Raw genomic sequence first — 17,685 nt, 5'->3', positions numbered from 1 at the left:
CAGGCCAGCCTGATGAACAGCCGCGAGCCGCCCGGGCCCAGCGCCGTGCCCAGCCTGGCCCCCGTGGGGGGCAGGATGCCACCTCCCCTGCCCCAGAACCTGCTCTACACCGTGTCCGAACGTAAGCAAAGGCCTCTTCTGAAAACCTGCCCGAGATGTGAATCTCACAACCCCTCTGCTGATGGGCAGAGGTGGTTACCTTGGTCTCCCTCCCGTGCGTACAAATCTAAAAAGAAGTCTGGTGGCTCTGGGCAGCCGTGGTGCTCCAGCCTCTGGGGAGAGCTCTGTGAGCAGCCTCCTTCCGCTTTCATGTGCTCAGAGCAGGGAGGCTGTTGGGGAAGAAAGGGATCCCTGCATCTTCGTGCTGTTTAGTAGAATATTAGTAGGCAAAAGATAGATCTGCAAACCTGTAATTAGAGTTTAACTTGGTCTTTATTCCCATCCAGCTTGGGCCACTGCAGATGAGAGGAGGTTCTTTTTCCCCAGCTACGTATCGCAATAGTCTCCACTGTCTTCATCTACAGTAGTACTTCCTATCATATTTTTCAGAATCAGCATTGTTCTAGCTTTCTAACTTAAAAATGGATGGCTTTTAATGGACATGCTCATCTTCCTTAACAGAGCTGAGATTTGTAGAAGTGAGTTTTTATGAGGGGAAATAGCAAAATATCTGGGAAGTCTTAGATTCTTTAGGTTAAATCAAACAAAGCTTCTATTTCTGTGATCATTGAAGGAGTAATGTCATTTCATCGTTTTACATGACCAAATAAGTTAATTAAGTCTCAGTGTTTTATAATATTCCCATCTGGAGTCTTTTTACATAAATATTCTGGATTTTATTCAAAGAAGGCCTCTAGTTTAGGATCCGTGTCATTTCCTTTGTGACTTCTTCCATGCTTTTCAAAACTTCAGTCACTCAAATATCTTGTCAGCCAATCTGGTCAGTTATCCCAAACACAGTCAGGCATTTTGACGTTCCCATCTGATCCCTTCAGCTTCAGAACTTCTTCTAGTGGGTGATTATGTCAGCCTGGCTTGCAGGGCATCGTCACTGGCTTCAGCTGCAGTACAGGATTCTGCTCTCCAGAACAGTTGTGGGGACTCATGTGGTCTGCTTAGACTGTTAGAGTAACAGCTGCTGGTTGCCCTCGTGCCATGGATCACATGCCAAATCCTAGAGGAGGAACTTGTGGCTCAGCTTGTGCAAGGTTAATGGAAGTTCTTGGCAGAGACTGAAACAGTAAAGCATCAGTATTTAAATTCTGGGACATCTGTTTTAAATTGTGGGGTCTTCCTGTTGTTGTGGAATGAGGAGCTGACATTTAGAGGGCTTCAAGTCCCCTCATGTAGGCATTCATTTCAGTTCCAGGATGTGCTGTGTTTCTAGAGAGGGTTTTCATAGACTTTATTCATTCTAGTTCTTGTAGCTTTTTCCTTTTTATGGTTGGGAAAATGCATCATCCTTGATCTGGACCTTGGGCTAGAGGAACAATACAAGTCAATTCTATCACCTTGTGTTATCATGGTTACCCCTTTTAATCATTAGTACTTTACTGGAACTAGGCAGCTGATCTCACCTTTAGATTAATTAAGATGATTTAACAGGTAAGTATTGGTCAAATCACCTTATTCCTCAGCTTTCTGTGATGGAATCATTTAAGTATATTCCTCCCCAAAAATCCTTTTCTGAAATAAACTCAACTGTTGGGCATAATATAAAATATAAATAGTGAAAATCTCTTCACATCTTGGGCCCTGCAGATTAAATGCTCAAACTAAATCCTCTGTTACTCCCGTCAAAACACTGTCAGGCATTGTGGAGGTTCATGCAGACACCTCATTCCTTTTTCAGGCAGCTCACCAGCAATACTCAATTCCTGTGACCAATGTGCTTTTGACAAATGGAGACAGTCAGGTTAAAAGCCAGCAGAGGACGTGCCCAGCGAGGCCTGGGTGTAAAGCTCAGCTGAGGGTGTTACATGGCTGCACACACTGCTGTACAATGTCTGTCCTCTCCTCTCTTCATCCAAAACAACCTCTGACTCTTGGACATCCATACATTTCCTTAAAGGAAAACTAACCCTGAGTCTTAAACTCATTTGAAAAATTCTTTCATTTCTCTCCTTTTTTTATAGATACATATGAGCCAGATGGCTATAACCCTGAAGCTCCTAGTATTACCAGTGCTGGTAGATCTCAGTACCGACAGTTCTTTACAAGAGCACAAACGCAGCGTCCAAATCTAATTGGCCTAACATCTGGGGAGATGGATACAAATCCAAGAGGTAGGAAGGGTTTCTAGTCATTGTTGTTGCTATTTTTGTCCAAGACCGCCAACACTTATTTTCCCCTTTTTCAGGCTGAAAGCAATACTTTTTTCTCACTGATCTAGTGTTTCAGAGCAGTTTTCAGCCATCTCTGCCTTTCTTAAAATACTAAAATACTAGTATGACCATGTTAAAGTCAAAGCAGCCTTTTGGATTTAAAAATAACCACTTGCTTGGGAATGTTACCAGGGGTTTTTGGTTGGTTGGGTTTTTATTCCTCTTTACCCTGTGAAGGCACTTTTTGGGTGCTGGCTGCTTCTAGGAAGGAACTGGTGCAGAAGGATGGCTTTAAGCAGTACAGTCTGAAGGCTGCTGTTGAGTTGCCAGGGGTGCGTTAGGACTTGGGGCACAGAGGTGAACATCTACAGTACTTGCTGCAGCTGTTGAGGTGGGGGTGAAGAGGGGAACTGCCATGTCACATTTTTGTACTCAGTGGTCTGACTCTGTCAGCCAGATGTCCTGTCTCAGTGAACGTTGTAGGGAGTGTTCTAGTTCTCATAGCCCACAGAAATCCCAGTCAGCATTTAGTTGGCATGAATTCTGAATCCTTAACTGGATGGCTGTGAGTAATCTCTTAGTGGTGACATGTATAAAATATCTTTTAAGAGAGAACAACTCAAAGCTCTTTAAAGAAATTTTTGTTCTGTTAGGATAACTTTATTTTTTCCTCCTGCTTTCCCCACCATGATCCTTGAAAGAAAATGTTAAATTTCAGTGTTTACTATTACACTTCAGTGTTTCTTATTCTGTAGATAAGAAAGGTATTTTTGCAGTGTTTCCTTCCAATGACTCATCCCATAAGGAATATGGTTAAATACTATTGCAGAAATTGCTGTTGCTGTTTTCATCTTAATGAACATCATTAAGGCAGGGTTGATGCTTTATTGCTGGCCCTCAGATTCTCTCTGAGAACCCATTCCAGCTGTAAGGCATGGGTGAGTGTTCAGTGGTGGTGCTTCAGACCACTTGTTTTAGTGTCTTTGTCACATGTGTGAAAAGTCTACTCTAAAGTCATCCTCCAAAGTAAGACTAAAACTATGCCTGAAACCCCTCACTCTTTGTTCTCACCAGCATAGTCAGCAGAGCTCTGGCATATATCAAAAGCCACAGAAAATGGACTTCTAACTCAGACTTCTTTTTAGGAGTTTGCTGTTTGGCATACACAGGAGACTAACAGCAATGGCATAATCTTAAAGAGGTTGTAAATAAATACTTGGCAAACTGTTATCTGATGCTTTAGCTTTGTGTTTGTGGAAATTGCTTCCAACTTTTAAATCTAATGTCTCTGAGAGTAAGATTGCATGCTGGAGTTGTGTTTAACCAACAGTTTGCTGAACTGGATGGAGGGGTGGCAAGGGGATAGCAGTGGGAGGAGTGGGTTCTTGGTTGCTTCTTCACTGTCTAGGGTTAGTGCAGGGAAAGTGGGTTGTTCAGTCAGCCCATGCAGACTGCAGAACTCTATCTAACCTGAAGGCTGGGAACCCACCTTTGTTTCAGCTCCTCTCTTTTTTCACCTCTTTTTTTTTTTCCTTTTCCTGCAGAAACTGATTTTTTCAATACCTGAAAGATGGAAGTTTAGCTTTGTTCAAGCTAATACCAACTTTAAATGTCAAAAGTCTTATCTCTGCTGGCTGGACTAAGTGTTCCTGTTCCTCAGATCCTGTAGTTAGGCTAGCAAGTGCAAAACTGACCAACTTGATAAGCTCTTCATAATGTTTATGTTTTTAAACTCAATCCTATTTTGCTGTTTAAGGGAAAGCTTTTCCTATGGCTCTGTTGACGTGTGGTGACTAACACAGGCCTTTTTCCTCCCCTCCAGCTGCCAATATTATCATCCAGACTGAGCCTCCCATCCCCATTACAAATAACAGCAGCAATGTAACCAGAGTTGTCCTTGAACCGGACAGCAGGAAGAGATCTCCAAGCAGCATGGAATGTCCACCACTGAAGAAACCCTGGCTGGGAAAGTAAGAACTAACTGCCTTGGGCTAGAGTGCACTTCATTGCTGTCAGTGCTGTGAATATCACTGTTCACTAGTCCCTGTAGTTCAAGCTGGTTGGGTCAGAAAGTCTGTGTTCACATAATACAGAGACTAAATATTTGGTGGTGGGAGGGGCTTTTTTTTGTTAATGTCTAGAGAGTACTTTTAATGAGAAAAACAGAAGTGTGCATTAGCATTTGCCTTACTTCAGTATATAAATGCCTATCTAAATGACTGTCTTGTTCTCATTTTCTCTAGGCAAGCAAATAACAACCAGAATAAGCCAGGGTTTTTGAAAAAGAATCAGTATACTAACACAAAACTAGAAGTTCGAAAAATTCCACCAGAATTGAACAATATTACACAGCTCAATGAACACTTCAGCAAATTTGGAACTATTGTAAACATCCAGGTAAAACCCAAAGTTCAGTTTTATGTCTGTGAATATTTTATTTTCCCTGAAGCCTTCTTGGAATATTGCAGGTGAACTACAATCCTTGGGAAATCTTAATGGAAGCTAACTGAGAGAGTAGGCAGTGAATTTCAGAGAAAACTTTTCATGGTGTACTTGGTATTATTATCTTCACTCTGTAAAAGTATGTTGGCCTTCATGAGGTCATGCTCAATTTGAAAGGCTTGAAGGTTTAACAGCATCTAAACAAATTCGGGGTTTTGAGCAACTTATGTGTAATTTTTTAAGGAGATTCTCTAACAGTTTCTGTCTTGTGTGGTAGTTCTACAGTATTTCATAGTCAGGATTTTGACAAAGGTGCCACAGGAGAGTGTTTATATGTATCTGTTTATTATCACTGTGCATCCTAGAACTGGTTCCAATTCAGTGGTGTTGCTTTTGCTGTAAGAGAGAAGGGCTGTGTATGCAAAACACAGGGAGTTACCTGGCTAAAATAGCATTTTATTTCCATTTATTTTTCTAGACAATACGCCTCTTAAGTCCTTGGTTAGAGGTCTAAGTAAGACAAATACCTGGGAAGCCTCTGTGTTTCTTGAGTTAAGTTTGTCTTGGCCCAAAAGATACTGTGGTGCTTTCTGCACCTCGGTAGTGACGTAATGCATGTAGAATGTGCCACCTCAGTCATTGTACTAGAAAGTCCAAGGTACGTTTTTATTCCTGCAATTAATTTTTAGAGAAATCAATGTTATTCACGACTGTTGATAATGCTTCTTTGGGAATGTGGTGAGCCTTGGTGCTGCCCATCCTGGGACAGCAGTCTGCTCTCAGGAGGTTAGAACGGAGCTTTCCAGGCAGCACTGGGGTCTCTCCAGTCATACCCCTCTGGCAGCTCACAATGCTCTGAGTACATGGTGCTATTTGGTGGAGGAAATTATTATTTTTTTATATGTATAGGTTTTGCTGTGAGCACATGTAATATTTGCTGGAAGGTACCTGGCTTTAGTTACACAGACTGTTCTACCTGTATTTTGTGCTGTTGGTATCATTGGATATCGTGCTCATTGTTGCAGGTCACCTGTAGACTAGTTAGCTGCTGGTTGGGGTGTTTCTGCCAGGAGCCATAACGCATTGCAATGAACTTTTGGGCTAGGTTGCTTTCCAGAACGACCCCGAGGCGGCGCTGATCCAGTACCTGACCAACGACGAGGCGCGGAAGGCAATCTCCAGCACGGAGGCCGTGCTCAACAACCGCTTCATCCGCGTGCTGTGGCACCGGGAGGGCGAGCAGCAGCCCCCGGCCCTGCAGCAGCAGCAGCCGCCCACGCAGCCTCTTCCTCACCAGCTTCACCTGCAGCAGCAGGCCCTGACCACGGCTCCCACGGCAGCGATGCACGGCAACCTGTCAAAGGTACGGTGCTGTCATAAAGCCAGGGCGGGGTCACCGGCGCTCCGGAACGGCTGCTGCTGCCAAAACCCAGAGCTTATCTTTCATCTCTGACATCTGTCGGTACGCAGGTGATGAATAAACCCCTGGCATCTGGAGCCTATGTCCTCAATAAAGTCCCCGTTAAACGTCGCCTGGGAGCAGCAGGTGGGACCCAGCCTGACTTAAGCCAGTCGGGGGCTGTGGTGGAGGATTCGCAGGTACGTGTGTGAGGGCTGGCCATGCTTTGTGTGGAAGCTTTGGCCTCCTTGCTGAGCAGGAGCCAGTAAATAGAACTTGCAGAATGTTCCCAGCTGGTTCTGTTTCTTTTCACTGATGTTCCATGCAGCCATAGCCAGTCGCTTCTTCAGAGTCTCATTAGCTGCTTATATAAAATAGGGACAATGACTTCAGAAACGAGGTATCAGTATTTTAAGCAGTGTGAAATATTTTTGGCAGTGCTTCATAGTAAACAAATTTGACAGCCGATGTCAGCTTTTCGTTGGCAAGAGTAATTGCTTTCCCAGTGCTTTTTGAGCTTATGCTGTGCTGTAACAGTAGTGCTTGGAGCTTAGAGAATACTTCTGCCTAGAGCATAAGCTGATAGAGTTTAATTCCCACTGGTACCCTAGTGCAGCATGTGTTTCTGTTCAGAGGGAAGTCCTCCCTTTAAGAAAGGAAGTGTGCACGTGACTTTTGCTGCATTATTCCATCAGAAAGTGTGATGTTAGACTGTGACTGTGAGGGTGAATATCATGCAGATCAGCTTCAGTGGTCTTCCTAGTGGATATCAAGATACAGAGGGACTTGTGGATGAAGAAAGAAAGTATCTTCAGCCAAAATCCTTTGGACAAGCAGTTAAGCTGGTGGCTTCCAAGCAAGCTGACAGTTAGACCAATGCCTTTATATATGTGTTTAATATTGCTGTTGGTTTTTTTGTCTCATTGCACAAACCTGGAGGTTTCTGTTCATGCTTCACAGAATACATTCCTCTAAAATTCACTGATGATGTATCAAATTCATTTTAAACTATTACATGTTTTTGTGTGTATTTTTACTATTTCAGACATTTCCTACTTCTACAAGCCACTCAAAAATGGTTTATAGTGCTTCGCACTTGAAGACTTCTATGAAGCCTGGTTCAGGGTCTAAACCTCACGATGTGCAAGAAGCCCTTAAAAAAAAACAGGTACCTTACTATTCATTGGCTGACTGACAGTGTAGTGATCAAAGCACATTTTAAAGAAAGGTTTGGTAGGCCACTTAAACCTCAAGTAGTGCTGGAGAGCTTTCTGCATTAGTGTAGTTTTTGTCATTATCAGACTGTCTTGCAAATGCCTGTCGAAGTTAATCAAGGGCAAGGAGTATTCTTTCCTTCTGGGGTGACTGACTTGGCACACATGGCCAGGTGTGGGGTTTCTAGGTTTTCTCAAGGCATTTCTCTGATGTTAATTCTGCAGGTACGAGACATTTAAATGACAATGTAGGATGTGTTTCCTCAGAGGTGTCTGAAGGAGGCAAAAATTTAGTAGGGTACTTCACAGCAAGAAGCTAGCAACTTTTTATTGTGGGTGTTTTTTTTTTTTAATCAGATACACCTTGTGCAGTTTGCAGACTAGTGGTTTTCATTATGGCCTTTTCACTTCTATAGCTTGAAGAAGAAAATATGATTTATGTGAGCACATGTAATGCTAGACTTCTTACTGACTGAAAGAATTTTCTTCTCATATAGGAAGCAATGAAACTCCAACAAGACATGAGGAAAAAGAAGCAGGAGATGTTAGAAAAACAAATAGAATGCCAGAAGGTAAGTCTGGAATGACTTCTAGTAAATACATTCTGATTTTATAGATACCTGTTTGTTCAGTGTTGTTTTTCCTGGAAATTTATATTTCTGCTCTTTTATTAATACATAGATGTTGATATCCAAGCTGGAGAAGAATAAGACCATGAAACCAGAAGAAAGAGCAGAAATAATGAAGACCTTAAAAGAATTAGGAGGAAAAATATCTCAGTTAAAGGATGAATTAAAAACTTCATCTACAACCTCTACACCATCAAAACTGAAGTCCAAGACAGAGGTATTTACTGCACAAGACACTTGCTCACCCCTCTTTTGTAAATGTTTCTAACATGACCTAAAAATGCAGTAATATGAGATCAAAACACTTCTGAGTGGTATTTTGAATTTGAGAGTGATAACCATGGACAAGCAAGCTGTGGTTCTAAGGAACTTGGCTGACCTAGTTTCACGTGTAGCTCATTCAAGCTTGTTCCAATTCTGCAGCAGGGAATTGTGGGTCCTTTGAAAACGGGTTGGGGAAGAAGCAGGGAGGCAACTGGAACCAACTGCACGTAGAGGGAAGTCTGGATGTCCCGTACGGGTCTGCCCGTACCACTTACACGAGTCTGTCACTGCAGAGGTGGAATAGAACCTTAAAAGTACACATTACAGTTCTGCTTTTCCCTTCCATTTTCTTTCCACACCTTTTTATCTAAGGCACAAAAGGAACTTCTAGATGCAGAGCTGGACTTTCATAAGAGGCTGTCTTCTGGTGAGGACACAACTGAATTGCGAAAAAAGCTGAATCAGTTACAAGTTGAGGTGAGTTTCTCCGGGTTGATGCTTTCAATGTATGAATGTTTTAAATCCCTTGAAACTGAGGGTGACTGTCCCTTATTTGCCTTCTTTAAACAGGCTGCTCGTTTAGGCATTTTGCCTGCTGGTCGAGGAAAGACCTCACCAGCCCAAGGAAGAGGACGAGGACGGGGTCGTGGTGGGAGAGGAAGGGGCATGTTGAATCATATGGTGGTGGATCATCGTCCCAAAGCACTGACAGTTGGAGGCTTCATTGAAGAGGAGAAAGATGAATTGTTACAGCACTTCTCTGTAAGTATGAGGTCACATTAAAAAGAAAAAGCTGAAGAGGAGAATTGACCGAGCTCTGTCTCTGAGGTTAAGTAGGTAACCAGCACCCTGGGTGTGCGCTTACTCGCAGAGAGAGGCAGGTGAAGAACTTTGTAAATAACTGTCCCTTTTCTACTTTCTTGAAGATGCAAGTCTGTTTGTTCCTGTTAGTGCAAGGACTTTATCTGGAGTTCATGGAACAGGCCATGGATAAGCACACAGTCAGGTGTAATCAGGGGTGTAAATGTAATGTCTTCTGTAGCTGCTCTACAATCACTGCCCAAAGCGTTCTGTTAACAGGCAAAGCTAAATAGCTTACTCTTAATTCTGCATGAGATTAGTTTAGAACAGACATTAGAAGGCTGAAAAATACCTATCACTCTCTCTCTGTTTGCAAATTACTTTTCAGATTAGCAGTTCGTATCATTTATCTTGTTTCTCTGTTGCTCACAAAGCAAAGCACCATTTTGCTAAGCAGCATCAGCTTCAAAGTAGTTAAATTTGCTTATGAGCTCATGGTAGGGCAAGCAGCCTGCTGGTTTGCAAAGGATCTGCTGGTATCAGAACTAAGTTGTCATAATAAAGGAAAAACTGGGTTTACATTTCCCTCAGTTACTCTTCCCAGAGTGAAGTGTGTTCACATGCAGAGCCAGTGGTCTCTCTAAGAAGTTTGTGTAATCCTTCATAAATAGACCCAGTATGAAATCCAGGCTTGGTCAAGTCAGTTTCTTATTTCTGGATGCTCTTTGCCAAGAGAATGACTGATATGGAAAACTGATTTTGTAGAATCCTACCCTTCAGGGCTGCTACAGAACAGCAGTAGAGTTCTCTAGAGAACTGGTGATCTGAAGGTTGGCCTGTTTCTGGTTTGAGTGGGAGCAGAGAGCTTTTACAGTTCCTCATACAGCAGGGTAAGCTTTGCTCTTTGGGGGCTGTTACTCTCTGCTTTGCCTCACTGCTTGTCAGAAGGCTGGAGTCCACTACTGCTTTAATTGAGTAGAGTCTGTGAAAAATGGTGTGTGGTTTGATTAATAAAAAAACTTACCACGGAACTTTAGGATATGACAGTGCAGGGTAAGCTTTGCTCTTTGGGGGCTGTTACTCTCTGCTTTGCCTCACTGCTTGTCAGAAGGCTGGAGTCCACTACTGCTTTAATTAAGTAGAGTCTGTGAAAAATGGTGTGTGGTTTGATTAATAAAAAAAACTTACCACGGAACATTAGGATATAGTGACAGTGCCATGAACCCTAGGAAAAGTCCTAGGAGAGGGCCAATCTGCCTTTTTTGAAAAGATCTTTCTACTTCTGAGAGACTCCATGTTTTTGAAGGTTTTAGCTGTCCTTAGCTGCTAAAACCAGTACAAGTTTTTACAACCAACTAGTGCTTTACTCAAGCTAATATTTTACTGGCTTTTAAACTTCTTTTCTGCTATTGGTATTAAATATGAAGTTGATGGTCATGATTTTCTTTTGGGCTGGTTGTGATTCATGCATAAATCCCTTTCTTTTGGTTTGGGTTTTTCATTTGGTTTGATTTGGGTTTTTTTACTCTTTAACTATCATTGCTGTAGCCATTCTGATTTTCACCATTATGCAGTATATCAGTTCTAAAAAGCCAAACCTTTTGTTAATCTAGATGATGACACACTGGATTAGATCTTTCCCTCTTCCCATTAGCATGCTCACAGAATATGATCAGGAGCTCTGACTGTATTCTGGCAAAGTTTGGTTCCTATCACAGAAATCTCTTTTGCAAATTAGGGATCTCTGAAGGACTTGCTTCACAGGTCTGAAACAGTACAACAGTAAAAGGAAGAAGAGGGTAAGGGAAATAATGAATTCAAAGAATTCACTTCTCACCTATAAATGCACTTATTTCCTTTCCTCCTGCAAAATTAAGCTCCATTTATTGGAATAACAACAAATCATAGCTTTTGCCCAAAAATACAGGTACAAATGCTGCAATATTGCTGCATGATGCAGCTGAGATTTCCCTGGCTGTCACTTTTTTTTTCCCAAAAAATAAGGTTTCAGTGGCACTTCAGTACACTGCAGTCGTAGCACATGATCATATTTTTGGAGGAGGATATTACTACTGTTCCTAATCAATTTTTCTCCCATAGAAATTTGGAGATATTGAAGATCTTCAAGAAGAGGATTCCCCATTAAGTGTTGTTCTAACTTTCAAATCTCGCTCAGAAGCTGAAAATGTAAGTAGAATAATGGAATTTTACTTTTTGTGTGTGTGTGTGGTTCTAAAATAAGAATTTTTAACTTCTTGTGTCTGCCTTTATATTTTGAAATTTAGCTGTCTTTGATCCCACTAGTTGGAGCTTGACATTTGGGGGTGGGTGTTGCTGCTGCGTGTAGTGTCAGGAAGGGGGAGTGCCTCCTGCCTGCCCAAGCAGCAGCACAGGCCTTTTGCTGCCCCGGGCTCAGTGGCACCATCAGAGCTCCTTCAGCTTTTTGGAGTGCTGGTAGATGAGCATTATTTAGCAGTCAGCTTTGAGTGAAGTTGCTTTTGGAAGGCTGAAGTGGAGGGTTGTGGCTTGTATGTTTGAGATCTTCAGACGTACGTGAGCGTGGTGTTCCTTGGGTCTAGATCATTGCTGGTGATCTGGAAACTGCTTTACCTGATCCCCTTTCTGAAACCCCTTCATTTACCATACAACCCAGGCTGCTAACCAAGGATCCCGCTTCAAAGACCGAAGGCTACAGATATCTTGGTACAAACCTAAGGTACCTTCTGTGTCCACAGAAATCGAGGAAGAGGAATCTAAGGAAGAGGTATGAGAACGTTAATAACTTAGTCAGTCTTGTGGGGAGAGCGATGCCTCAGAGCTCTGTTAGGATACAGTTTTCTGTTTACTGAAGGAATTCCATAAATCATGCTTTTGCAAACAAGCAGAAACTAAACTGCTTTGGAATAATCAGGTATGTTTCACACATCCTAAAAAGAAAGGAAAAAAAATTAAAAACCCCACACACTTTTTCTTCACGGGATATTGAATTGTCAGCTGTGAAACTCACGTTCTGTACGTGCAGGCCGATGATCTTTCTGTTTCACAGTATCAGTGCTCTGCTCTAGAAGTTACTATGTGTATTCTTTCCTGTAATTAGCAGCACATCAAGCTTTTAGAAGCTTTTCTGTCTAGGCATTCAACACAAGCCTTGTTTTGGAGTGGGTGGGTGGTTGTCTATTCCTGCTCACTGTTCTTTCCATAAAACTTTTGGGATCTAATCAAGTGCATTTCAGCAAGGTGCATGGTAAACAAGAGCCTGGTATCAAGAACAACTGATGCTGTGTTGTGTGACACGTTTCCTGGGATACAGCACAGAACTGTTGCTTAAAGGTATGTTTTCTCTTCCTCCAGGAGACTGAAACCTCAGATTTATTTTTGCACGAAGACGATGATGACGACGACGAAGATGAGGATGAGTCCCGTTCCTGGAGAAGATGAAACTTGATGTTGGAAATGTATAATTTTAGGAATATAGTTCAAGCTAAACCTTTTAAACCATTATTTAAGGAAGTTGATGAGCCAAAAAAAGCTTTACTTTCTTTTCAAACCACAAGATTTAAAGTGAGCAGAGTTTGTTATAAAAACATTTCGGATCTAGAGCTGTGATATTAAGCTAGCCAAAGGCCCAGTAACTTTTTACATAATTACCCAGCTCACCAGGGTGGTGATTTTTTTCTATTTAAGAAGGATTAAAAAGGGGAGGGGCGGGTGGGAGAAACTGGTATTTTCTTGTCCTCTTTTTGTGTCACCTGTATTACGTTGTTTTGGGTTTTTTATAATGTGATTCATTAGTTAGTTTATAATTGAAAAGATATTACAGGTTTTATTTAGCAATATTTTGGGGTTAGAGGAAAGACAAATGTTGATTAAATGTTATAAAAGAAAATGGCCTCATTTGCTAATTGAAAAAGGGTAGCATTTTATTTCGTGTAGAATCATTTACTGTAGGAATTACCTGTGGCTAGATTCATAAATCGTTTATTTCGGTATGTTTGAAAGCCACACGGTTTCTGTCTTCTGCTTTTTGTGAGAGGAGATGGAAGAAGCCATTTAACAGGGTAGTATTATAATATTGTCCAGTTCACTCTGTTCAAGTTCTGCTTCACAGAAAACATCAGCAATTACATGAATTTGAGTGAATTTTCACTCACTGTTGATTTTCCTTTTTAGTTTCAGTTGAAGGTTCAAGTTGGAGTGTTTTACAGCATTGCAGTAGTTGTGAGCGTGAATGTAATGAATTTCTTACTTCTCAAAGAGAGAAACAGCTCAGCTGGCAACCACCTACCAGCCAGTACAAACTCCCCCTCCTCACCCTGTTACCAAATCCATGACGTGTTCAGAGCAAAATGCTTTTTAGCCAACAGAGTGTTGGTGTCCTGCTCAAAGACCAAGGACAAAACAGTGCCAGCAGTGGTCAGTCCCCTGAGGAGGGTCAGAGCTGGGCTTGGAAGGTCACTAATAATCTGCAAGTCGAGTTCTGTCAGAGGAGTGTGAGGTGACCAGCACTGCAGCCCCCCAGGCCCGGAGCAGGGCGTGCTGGGGTGGAGGTGAGGGTGGTGAGTGCTGGGGCCGTGTGTCTCCACTGCTGCATGGCTCTCGAGGCTCAGGAGCGTGGTCTCCACTCAGCATGTCCCCTGGCTCGGTCCATTTGTACCAGACACCTTCCAGTACATTTCATGTACGTTTCTGTACAAAATAAACAGAATGTCGGTGCAAAAGTGCTCTCCTCTTTTGAATAACAAGGTTAGCAGTGTCTTTCCCAGCATGTTCTTGACTGAAAAGCATCCATCTGAACCTTTAAATGCCCGTGGCTCTGAACTTGGCTAGTGGTGTGTGGCTGAGCTTGCCCTTGAGTTACCAGCCCCCGACTCCCATCCCCTTCTGCTGCAGGGGTGCATCAAAGCTCAGCACAGCCTCATTTTTCCATCTCCTTGTCAGCACAAGGGAATGTGTCTTTGGGTGTTCTGTCTCTTCACATGAAACCTCACCTCTATGTAATTAGGACTTCTGTGCTGATCCCGAGGCTAAATTACAGACAAGAAGAAAGAGGGGACACCAGTCCCACGTACTTAAAAGAATGTCTTGCTTTTCTCCCATCATCTCGGATGGTTTTTTTAATGTCTGTGGCTCAGTCAGTGTATATTTTGAAAAATCCATTGCAGCAAACATATTTGAGTCCTGACAGTTTAAAAAATGGTAGCGGGAACAAAAGGATTTATATATTTTTTTGTACAGAGTTTTTTCTTAAACTGTATAATTTTGTAAATATTTTGCTTTTTTGTGTACTAAAACTACCAGCGTATAGATTTCAATAAGAATTGTTGTATTTTTGTATTTGGAAAATGAAAATTACAGTGAATGAATGAAGCTGTAAGAAAAGTTGCAGTAGCCTTTGATGCACGTGGAGTGGAATGATTCCTTTTCATATGGTTTTAGCCCTGGACTGGCAGCAGGGGGTGCCCGGGGGGCTGCCCCCGCACCACCCGGAGGCGCAGGAGGGGCGGCAGGGGCTCCAGCCAGCCAGGTTTTGAGACCTTTGGGTGATTCCTTTTGGGTTTTTTTTCCCCCCCTTTTACAGTACACACTGGCAGGCTTCCATAGATCCTCTGGTGACATGCCAGAGGTGGTTTCCAGACGCAGGGCACGGGGCGAGCGGTGCCCCTGAGCCCGGCGTGGCGGGAGCGTGGGCGAGGGCAGTGCCAGGGGGCTGCTCCAGAGCCCCCTCCCCAGGGGTCCCTGCAGCACGGGGTGTGCGAGGCTGTTCCACTGCTGGGGGGGCTGCTTGCTTCACTTCAGTGGCTAACGTGGCAGTACAGCTTGATTTTTATGGCAATGCTTTATTGTCACATCCCCACAAATCCTCAGAGTACCCCAGACAGAGCTTGTAATCACAGCGTAACCCGTGGCAGGGCGTGCACCAGCCCTGTGCAGCCAGGTGTCACCCCTCCCCAGGGTACAAACACTGACAGGGTGGTGAGAGGGGACAGGAACTGGGGGAAGAGTTCTCTCCATTGCTGAATTAACCTAAACACAAAGAGCGAAACAAACTCAAGAGCTGAAAAGAGAAATCTGAGAACGATTGCCTGCTTGTTGTGAGAACACTTTTTCTTTTTTATCAAAATCATGTGAAAAGGAATAGAGTTTCTCTTGGTGTATAGTAAACTTGTACTATAGTTTTTACAAATTGTGAACTTGTGTAATAGTATAATAGGAGATATTGTTGAATTTCTAACTGTTTATACATTTAAATTCATATATGTAATGTTTGTTTTATTGATTACAATCTGAATTTCTAAGATGCATGTTGACTTTTTTGCAATAAAGATACACTATGGAATGGTTCAAGATTTAGAAAAGAGAAAGAAAATTCTAACTTAAATTGGACAGTAGAACCATTCAAAAAAAATTACAACTATCACAAAAAGAGTGTTATCACTTTTTTTGGGGGGGGGAAATGCATATGTGAAGGGATGTTTACTTGTATGGAATGTGTGCACAGGTTTGTTTTATGTAATAGCCAGGAGAAAAATCCTCCAGCATAGCTGTGCTCTGCAATAGCACTAACAGAGACAGATAAATGGGGGGTGTCCAGGAGAGGCTGTTACTGCCCGGGGAAGGCTCAGAGTTACAGAAAGTGAAAAGTGTTTTACAGACCGTGACGGCTCCACGGCCGCTGGCTGAGGGTTGTAGGATTGCTGGGTTGTCAGAAATAGGATGTACAGAGCATGGAACTGTGCCTGCAGAATTCCAACCCCTCTGCTCTTCAGCCTGAAAACTGACTAGTCTGTTACCAACTTTATTCTCCGTCTTTGCTTCTGTTGCTAGTTCCTGTTACTCCTTCCCCTGCTGCTTTGTGAATGGAAACATTTGTAACCCGAGGTTTTTAAAAGCCTCCTCGCCTGCGTTCCCGTGCCTTACCTGTGCTCTGATAGGATTTTTTACTTGTAAAATTTCTAGTCTGTTTTTAAAGGATGGAAATCCTTCCATTTTTCTTTCTTTCTTCCATGTGCTCTTGTTCTGAGGACGAGGAGAGGTGAGGAAGGGACTTGCTGGTGTGTTTAGTAACCATGTGTGTCACTCCCTCAGTGCCCCGTGGTGCTGCAGTGTCAGCGTTTGGAATGTGAACCAGCTCCTCAGTGTCACTGACCCTGAATCCTCTGTGATAAACCTGCAGCCTTGGGACATTTTCTCATTGCCAGTAATTGAACTTTAGAATCTTCCCACAGTCCGCTCTCCTGTCAGTAGCCACCAGGTAATCCTGCAGGATGCAATGAAGTCCTTGAAGGAGATGGAGCCCGGACAGGGAGTAGGAAATGTCTGGCCTTTGGTTCAAAACAGTCATTTCTAACTACATGATCAGAATTGATTTTAATGGCAAAAGGGAATAAAAAGAGCTTGACAGGGCTCACTGGCATTTTTTTCCTCTCTCTGTGTGGCTTTGGGTTGATTTTCCCCCCAGCTGTTTCCCCCAGCATCAGCCTGTTCCCCTCTTGAAGTCCTGCCCAGTGGGGTGACAGCTCTTCCTGCAGCCCAACCCTCCCGAAAGCTGGTTTGAGGAACACGAGATGTGTTCAGTAACTTTTTATTAAACAGAGAAAAGTAAATTGTTGCTTTAATTACTAGGCCAAGAATCTCTACAGCACCTACAGTCATAGCTGTGTGCAGCCCAGCAGTAACTTTACCTGGGGAGGTTTCCCAGAGATAGCAGTACAGTGTTTAACTAGTCTCCCGAAATCGGGCCCCAGCTCTGTGTGGGGTGTGGAGCAGGTTGTGCCACGTCCACCTGGGTCCTGGCTGAGATCCCTGACAGGAGCCTGCGGCTGCAAAGGGAAAAGTGAGTTTGTCTGACGTTGCTCTGAAGCTTTTCATGTCTTTCTGCTGCTTGTTTCCATGGCGGATCTGCATGTGTGATGATCACACTGTACGTGGATTAATCGATTAACTAACTTTTTCTCTCTTTCTCCCAAGGCTTGTTCCACAATTTCCAGTTAGTGCTTGTTAATTTGGGGGGGTGTTGCTCGCTGGTGGACCCTGGCTGTGTGGAGCCAGGCGTGGAGGATCGCTGCGAGGCTGGCAGCCAGGCAGGGGGAAGGTCTGGTAGGTGCTATAGCCCAGCGCTGGGCAAGCTCGTGGTCACGGGCACGCCCGGGAGGGGTGAGGGACTCGTGCAGTGAGATCTGCACCCGGTCTGAGGGACAGAACGGGTCTTGAAAGGGCTCCTCAGCCTCTGCTCAGCGTTGGGAGAGACAGACAAGAGCTGGTGGAACGTGCAGCTAGGAGAAACTAACTGAGCTTTTTGGAGGCAAGCTGCCCAGCGCTGGGCAAGCTCGTGGTCACGGGCACGCCCGGGAGGGGTGAGGGACTCGTGCAGTGAGATCTGCACCCGGTCTGAGGGACAGAACGGGTCTTGAAAGGGCTCCTCAGCCTCTGCTCAGCGTTGGGAGAGACAGACAAGAGCTGGTGGAACGTGCAGCTAGGAGAAACTAACTGAGCTTTTTGGAGGCAAGCTGGCAGCGGGCAGGAGGTGCCGGGAGCCTTCCCCAGCCCCACCCCTGGGCTCCCCCAGCAGTGATGGCAGGGACCCCGGCAGTGATGCAGGGACCCCCCAGCAC

General features: G+C 43.7%; 1 protein-coding gene across 1 annotated transcript; it reads left to right on the top strand.

Annotated features, from left to right (window-relative positions):
• Positions 1-6: 6 nt before the first annotated feature.
• On the top strand, positions 7-12,949 carry RBM27 (RNA binding motif protein 27; the record flags this gene model as incomplete). Its single annotated transcript, XM_008935851.1, has 14 exons — positions 7-121; positions 2,136-2,285; positions 4,147-4,294; positions 4,568-4,721; positions 5,872-6,129; positions 6,237-6,365; positions 7,211-7,333; positions 7,877-7,951; positions 8,061-8,225; positions 8,645-8,749; positions 8,843-9,034; positions 11,174-11,260; positions 11,727-11,837; positions 12,425-12,949. Coding segments are annotated over 14 exons (1,899 nt in total), but the record flags the coding sequence as incomplete, so codon positions are not given.
• Between the last annotated feature and the right edge of the window lie 4,736 nt (positions 12,950-17,685).

This window comes from Merops nubicus, unplaced genomic scaffold, assembly GCF_000691845.1.
Source record: "Merops nubicus isolate BGI_N331 unplaced genomic scaffold, ASM69184v1 scaffold27652, whole genome shotgun sequence".
Classification (NCBI taxonomy): Eukaryota; Metazoa; Chordata; class Aves; order Coraciiformes; family Meropidae; genus Merops; species Merops nubicus.
The sequence above is the reverse complement of the archived record's forward strand: the minus strand, read 5'-3'. Positions and strand labels throughout refer to the sequence as shown.